We start from the raw sequence: 8192 nt of genomic DNA on the forward strand, positions 1-8192 counted from the left end.
TCTGTGACGTAATGGGAATGATCGCGGTTGACGGCTAGCTGTTTTACAATACTGGTTATATTTTCGACCAGTACAGAGTATTTGGAAATATAATATCCTTAGATGGCTTTTGATATCTTATGGTGGGTTGTGCGGTGTTATAGATATCCAGTATAAGTACGATTATTCATGAAATATCCGAAGTAGGAAGAATGCATCTGGCAACTCGATAAGCGTTTACCGCCTACTCGATTCTGTCGTGGGAGTGTCGCGTTCGCAGTAACTGCTGGAAAAGATGGCATTTGTTTCTCCAGGTGTACTGAGTAAATTCAGTAATTTTATATTGTATTCATGATTAATGGATATCTTACCATTGATATAATATTTTGAGTACAATTCAGATATTTTCTACATTGATATATATATACATATATATATACATATATATATATATATATATATATATATATATATATATATATTCATGTTCAGTGTGCAATGATTCTTCAATTAAAAAGTAAAAAAATATATATATTTTTCTTTTTGGATGAATAGTTACCAATTACTCATTAATTAATTACTAATTACTCATGTGATATATAAAAACAATTTTTTTAACAACTTTATTCTTTAAATCTGACTTTTGTACCAAATGCATGTTTATTTATTTTATGACTTTTAGTCATCTTTTCCGGTGGCAATTAGGGAGTCTCGCGACCCGACGGGACACCAAAAGTTGTCTCGTGATCGGAAGCGAGACAGGCCTCTAAGCTCCGCCCATTTCTGTGACGTAATGGGAGTCACTCTCTCACACACACACGCTAAACACACACACACACATTCACCCTACACCACAAAGACGCTACCACTCTCTCCATTTTCTTCCTCCCTTCCCCCTTAACCCCACCTCCGATAACAGCAATAATAAAAGACTAAATAATTTTCCACCAAAGACACTTCCCTAACCATCAGCATTCGAAACCGTGGGAATGGCTCCAGATTCGTATCCCTAACCATCAGCATTCGAAATCGTGGAAATGGCTCCAGATTCGTACCCCTAACCATTAGCATTCAAAACCGTGGAAATGGCTCCAGATTCGTACCCCTAACCATCAGCATTCGAAATCGTGGAAATGGCTCCAGATTCGTATCCCTAACCATTAGCATTCGAAACCGTGGAAATGGCTCCAGATTCGTACCCCTAACCATCAGCATTCGAAACCGTGGAAATGGCTCCAGATTCGTACCCCTAACCATTAGCATTCGAAACCGTGGAAATGGCTCCAGATTCGTACCCCTAACCATTAGCATTCGAAACCGTGGAAATGGCTCCAGATTCGTACCCCTAACCATTAGCATTCGAAACCGTGGAAATGGCTCCAGATTCGTACCCCTAACCATTAGCATTCAAAACCGTGGAAATGGCTCCAGATTCGTAAGGGAAACAATAAGCCAAGATTTTTCGGCCATCGACAAAGAAGGCGTTTTCCTGACAGTTCGCCGGGTTGAGACAAACACCGGTTTTGAATATCCCGCTCGTCATGTTGTAGATGGCGCGGCAGGGCGGGCGTCGGGCTCGGGGAGTAGCCTGTAAATATTGGTAAAATAGAGGCGGACATGAGAAAAAAATAACATTTGCCAAAAAAGAAGAAGAAGAAAAAGAAGGTTGAACGAATATTAAAAGTTGCGAAATTACATTACATGATAAAAGATAGGGTTGTATATGAGAAGAAAATAAAATTTGTTTAGAAAAAAGTTTAGGTTATACAAATTATCAAAGATATTTGTAAAAGAAAAAAAAAAAGAAAAAAAGTTTAGGTTGAACAAAAAATATTAAAGATTGTCAAGAAATTACATTAAAAAATCAAAGATCGTCAGAAATATTTAGATTGATTTAAGAATATTAACGAATATGATTTTTTGGCTCTAATACTTGTCTAATGTTAGGAGTACTAACAAAAGGATTTGTGGATAACAGTCGAATCATTTTTGTATGAATTCAACGTATATTTGATTAACATTGACATGATATTTAATTGGTAACTTAATTGCAGGCGCGGATCCAATGGGAAAGGCCCCCCCCCCACTTTATTTGGGGAATTTATTTAGTCGAAGCTTTTGACTGAAACAGCTTTGCCAGTACGCATATTTCATTACCATAATTTTCAGCATTTCCTGTCTTTCTATTTATCTTTTTCTTCCTCTTTTCCTTTCTTTACTTCTCTCTCTCTCTCTCTCTCTCTCTCTCTCTCTCTATATATATATATATATATATATATATATGTATATATATATATATATATATATATATATATATAGAGAGAGAGAGAGAGAGGGGGGGGGGGGCTTTTGTATTTATTGTATATTCAGCGAAAGAAGGAAGCAAGATGATGGAAATCTTGCATTTAGTTGTGACTAGTTTTAGAATGTTGTCAGTGAGTTGTATAATTTCCGAATAGACATTTTGCAATGTCTCTCCATAGGGCCGTATTATATCTAGCATTGTTTACCATCGATTTATTGAATGTTCCATGCAGGAATAAAATCCATGGCTAGGAACAAATACATAACACTACAAGCACCTTTACAAACACCAAATTTGGTAAAATTCTGTCAGCGCAAATGTAGTTCATCTTCCGCGCATAAAATTCTTTTGACCTTTCCGCGCACTTGTTTCATCTTCCGCGAAAATGCAAATTAACGGCCGGTTTGTTTAAATTGTGCCAGGCCCGAGCCGATGAATTTTCACAAATATTGACGCAGACATAAAGGCATATCTGTCTACATATCGGATAGATATACATCTAACTATCTCTTTGCTCGAATGATATATGCATGTATAGACTGATAAATATGGATTTATTTATTCATTTATGCATGTCAGGTATACGAATATTCTTTGGGTCGGGCCTCGCACAATTCTAACAAACCGGCAGCATATGATGTTTTCCGCGCATGGAAAAAAATGTAATATTCCCCGCGCAAGAAAAATACTCTACAGTTTGGCCTACATCCTGATCCCTTCCAACAACCCCAGCAACTAACCACAAAAATGCCTGATATGCGTTTATCACCGCCCTGCACATTATTTATCGAGATCGAGATTGCGTACACTTGTATATCCTAAATGTCACGTAAATATTGTAAATGACATAAAGCAAATTGCAAAATAAAAATACTTACATCCTCGATGTTCATAGTCGAACACGTAACAGATCTCTCTATTCCTGAAAAAAAAGAAATACCTCAATAGATTTCCGCAATTTACAATTATTTTCTTTATCATTTTTTTCTGACAGATAAATGCACTTAAAATCGTAAAAAACAACAAGCTAATAATGATTAACAGAGAGAGACCTGGAAGAAGGTTTAAAGAACGTACTTGGAGCAGAATTTGAGGGTGTGAGGACCAAGCCGAAAATCAGGAAAAAAACAAGACGAGCGCAAAATTTTCCCGCCATCTGCAAAGAAAAAGAGTTATGAATTAGTTGTTTACTTTTTTCTTTGGTTTACTTGCAATTAACCATATATATCTACTTTATTTTTTTCTCAATTATTGTTATTATTCTTAAAATAGTTAAAAGATTATTAAATAAAAGTTTATGGACGGAGTATGATAGAAATTAAATGATGGATTTCACATGGTCAACTTTAATGTACACACGCACACACGCAAATATACATATATATGTCTTATATTTATATTCTTTTCTATTTTCAGTGGTAGGGAACCGGGTAAATGGATATCTGAAAGAAAATTCATTCTAGTTTATTGCAATTACCATTTTTAATAATCAATCCTAATATCCTATGGGAAACATTTATTACCCAGCGTTCTCTTCTTTATATATATATATATATATATATATATATATATATATATATATATATATATATATATATATATATATGTACACACACACACACACACACACACACACACACACACACACACACACATATATATATATATATATATATATATATATATATATATATATATATATATATATATGTACACACACACACACACACACACACACACACACACACACACACACACACACACACATATATATATATATGCATACATACATATATACATATATATATATATATATATATATATATATATATATATATGTGTGTGTGTGTGTGTGTGTGTGTGTGTGTGTGTGTGTGTGTGTGTGTGTGTGTGTGAGAGTGTGATTTTGATATATTTTAGTTTTGTAATATTCTTTGGCTTTCATTCCAATCAACATTGTTATCGATCTTTATTTGTTTTCATTTACCATTTTAATCCCGCGCTCTCTTTCGATACCAAAACATATGTTTTTTTTTCATTCTATTTTTTGCTCGCCTTTCTACGATCAATTATTTTTATATATCTTTCATTAAATCTTCCCTTTATCTGTGTTTCTTTATATTTATCATCTCTTGCTTTCTTCATTTCCTTTGTTTAATTTAAGATGTCTAATTGTATCGTATAAATTGGTTAGTCTGTCTATTCCTATTGACAAAGGAACTTTCTTAAGCTATAAGTGCTTCCGTTAAGATCGTGTACAAAGAACATAAATTGTTCTAATATGTCTTTATGAGTTTTCTTTTTAGTATTATCATCTTTTTAATAATCTGATTATTAGTGCTACTACTACTACTACTGCTGCGGATACTAGCACCACGCTATTCCTATTGATTCTGCTGCTATTTGCTACTGCAGCAACTGGTATTACATCATCATCATCAACAACAACAGTAACAACTACCACTACTAGTACTACTGCGACTAATATTCATAAAATTCCTAATATTTCTTCTACTATTAAAGATATTTCTAATGCTATTGTTACTACTACCATTAACGCCACTAACGATATTTCTAACACTACTGTTACTACTACTACTATCACAGCAACTCCTACTATGACTACTACTACTCTTACTACTACACTCAAACACACAAACGCAACTATTACTAGTACTAATACTACTACTATCATTACTCCTACTACTATTACTGTTACTGATACTACTATCATTACTCCTACTTCTACTACTATTACTACTACTGCTACTGCTAGTAATGCTCGACAGTTACTCTTACTACGACTACACCATCTACTACTACTAGTACTACCTAAAATTCGTGAATGGCTCTAATTTCCTCTTTCACAAATGACTGCCATTAGTGAAAAAAGAAACTTTCATACCGTTATTTCATAAAATCATAACAAGATAAAAAAAAAAAACTTTTTAATAATACTAACAATCAATTTCCTCAAAAACAAATGCTGATATATCTACAAATTTTCCAGGAACTCCCACGAAAAAAACAACCAGAAATTTTTTGTGTCCTTGTAACTAACCTGTTTTATTCTGTCGAAGAAAAGAAAGAGAAAATATTGTTGCCGGGCAGATCGTAACCCACTGTGTCCGATTGTGTGGCCGAGACTTGGCTTATATATAGTCTCCGAAAAGCCGGAACTCCAATTAAAAAAAGTTGTGACGCAAAACGGACATTTGATATGTTATCTTTATTTCTTTATTTGTCTTATATATTTTACTTCCTATGAGGCACGGTTTCGATATGTCCTTTAGGAAGTTCTGTGTCCCGTCCGGACAAGCACGTGCGCAGATGATAATTTTAATTGATGTTGAGGAATATACGCAAGCAAATGGGAACACATACACACGCACACACACATATACATACACACCTACACACACTCACACCCACACATACTCACACAAACACACGCTCACACATACACACACACACACACACACACACACACACGCATACAAACACACACACACACACACACACACACACACACACACGCACACAGACAAACACACCCACAAACACACACACATACACACACACACACACAAACACACCCACAAACACACACACACAAAAACACACCCACAAACAAACACAAACCCACATACAAACAAACAGAAAAAAATAGAAAATCGATCAAATCTCAATGCTTGTTGTAAAAGAGCGAAGGGAAATGAGAAAGAAAAATAAAACTGGAAATAATGCTTTAGAGAACAAAGCAACGGAACACTGCATATGCAACCGCTTACATACACAAGCGTTCAATCACATAAATGTATGATAAATATAAATTGGCAACTGTTTAAGAGGGATACGGAGTCACTTAAATTTGCATATTTTTTTATCCATACAGGGATGGCGGATGTGGAGGATAGGAAGGAGGATGAAAAGGAAGAGGGGAGGGAGGAGGATGAAGAGGAAGAAGGGAGGGAGAAGGATGAGGAGGATAGGAAGGAGGATGAAAAGGAAGAGGGGAGGGAGGAGGATGAACGCATGTACGTAAAAAAATCTTTCAACGGAAACGGAAAATTACACACACACACAAAGATTAATAGATTGCTTTAATGGTTTCGTATGAATTTGCATGGTAAGAAAGAAAGAAAAAATATTATATATATATACATACATATATATATATATATATATATATATATATATATATATATATATATATTATATATATATATAGAGAGAGAGAGAGAGAGAGAGAGAGAGAGAGAGAGAGAGAGAGAGAGAGATAGAGAATGAGCAGAGAGAGAGAGATAGAGAATGAGCAGAGAGAGAATGAGCAGAGAGAGAATGAGCAGAGAGAGAGGGAGAGAGCATAAACAGAGAGAGAGAGAGACAGAGAGAGAGAGAGAGAGAGAGAGAGAGAGAGAGAGAGAGCGAGAGAGAGAGAGAGAGAGAGAGAGAGGGAGAAGAGGAAAAAGAGAGAGATAGAAAGAGAGAGAGAGTGAAAGAGACAGAGACAGAGAGAGAGAGAGAGAGAGAGAGAGAGAGAGAGAGAGAGAGAGAGAGAGAGAGAGAGAGAGAGAGAGAGAGAGAGAGAGAGAGAAAGGAGAAGGAGGGAAGAGGGAAGAGGGAGAAAGAGGAAAGAGAGAGAGATAGAGAGAGAGAGAGAGAGAGAGAGAGAGAGAGAGAGAGAGAGAGAGAGAGAGAGAGAGAGAGAGAGAGAGAGAGAGAGAGAGAGAGAGAGAGAGAGAAAGAGGAAGAGAGAGAGAGAGAAGAAGGGAGGAGGAGGAAGAGAGAAAAAGAATAATAACACTGAAAAATAACTATTTATACATGAGTAATATCTATTTTAAGCACCTCTTTTATTCCATATCGGTGTGTCTGTGTGTGTGCCTGTCTGTCTGTCTGTATCTCTCTCTCTCCTCTCTCTTTCTCTTTCCATCTCTTTCTCTCTCCATGTGCTTCTAACTCTCTCTCTGTCATAATGATTGTTGTTATTATTATTGTTATCATCATGGCAATTATCATTATAATTATTATTGTTATCATCATGATAATTATCATTACAGTTATTATTATTATCGTCATGATAATTATTATCATTATGATTGTCACTGCTATCATCATGATGATTATGATCATTATAATTATCACTGTTATGATCATGATAATTATTATCATTATGATTATAACTGTTATCATCATGATAATTATTATCATTATAATTATCATTGTTATCGTCATGATAATTATTGTAATTATAATTTTCACTGTTATCCTCATGATAATGATTATCATTATAATTATCACTGTTATCCTCATGGCAATTATTATCATTATAATTCTTATTGTTATCATCATCATAATTATTATCATTATAATTCTTATTGGAGAGCCGCCGTCAAGAGGTTCCAATACTCCTTCAACGGTTGACGAATTTGGCGCCAAAAAGTCTGGGAACTCTCAAGTGCGTCTGCTTATTTTTCTTTTTGGCAAATGTTTTCCCTTTTAGCAACCCAATAAATGATAATAACTTTTTCGATGACTTATATTGGTCTTCTCCGAGTGAAAGTAAAGAATTTTGATTTGTTTTGTGAAAAGTCAGTTGCGTTGGTTTATGGTACGAATTGAAATAAGATGAAAAATATATTGTATATATATTTTTTTCAGTATATGATTGTTTATATTCCATTGATAAAACTTATTCCCTTTTATCTATTTTTTTCTATTCTTTCAGCTCCTTTCAAATCCGTTATTGGACATAGACCTTCCTCAGCCGTTCTGTCTCCAACCATTAACTTCATTAACTTAGCTTGAAACCTGTACTTTGACGGGCAGAGGGTGGGCCATACCCTACCGCGATGGCCCAGTGTATTGTATATGTATATGTGCATGTGCGTGTGCGTGTGTATTA

At 34.9% G+C, this 8192-nt stretch overlaps 1 protein-coding gene across 1 annotated transcript; it reads right to left on the minus strand.

Moving 5' to 3' along the window:
- Positions 1 to 1036: 1036 nt before the first annotated feature.
- LOC138866215 (uncharacterized) lies at positions 1037 to 5401 on the minus strand. Its single transcript, XM_070138323.1, has 4 exons — positions 5346 to 5401; positions 3362 to 3440; positions 3163 to 3206; positions 1037 to 1567 (listed from the first exon to the last, which is right to left on the minus strand). The coding sequence occupies exons 2-4, from the start codon at positions 3438 to 3440 to the stop codon at positions 1373 to 1375; spliced, it is 318 nt and encodes a 105-aa protein (XP_069994424.1). The 5' UTR covers positions 5346 to 5401; the 3' UTR covers positions 1037 to 1372.
- Positions 5402 to 8192: the final 2791 nt, after the last annotated feature.

This window comes from Penaeus vannamei, chromosome 3, assembly GCF_042767895.1.
Source record: "Penaeus vannamei isolate JL-2024 chromosome 3, ASM4276789v1, whole genome shotgun sequence".
Taxonomy (NCBI): Eukaryota; Metazoa; Arthropoda; class Malacostraca; order Decapoda; family Penaeidae; genus Penaeus; species Penaeus vannamei.

What these genes read in the sequence shown, in the direction of transcription:
- LOC138866215 (XM_070138323.1), bottom strand. Translation starts at nt 3,440, where the DNA reads ATGGCGGGAAAATTTTGCGCTCGTCTTGTTTTTTTCCTGATTTTCGGC. An exon ending in ACCCTCAAATTCTGCTCCAA is followed by an intron (nt 3,207 to 3,361) that starts GTACGTTCTTTA and finishes CTTTTTTTTCAG; the next exon opens with GAATAGAGAGATCTGTTACG. An exon ending in CGACTATGAACATCGAGGAT is followed by an intron (nt 1,568 to 3,162) that starts GTAAGTATTTTT and finishes CAATATTTACAG; the next exon opens with GCTACTCCCCGAGCCCGACG.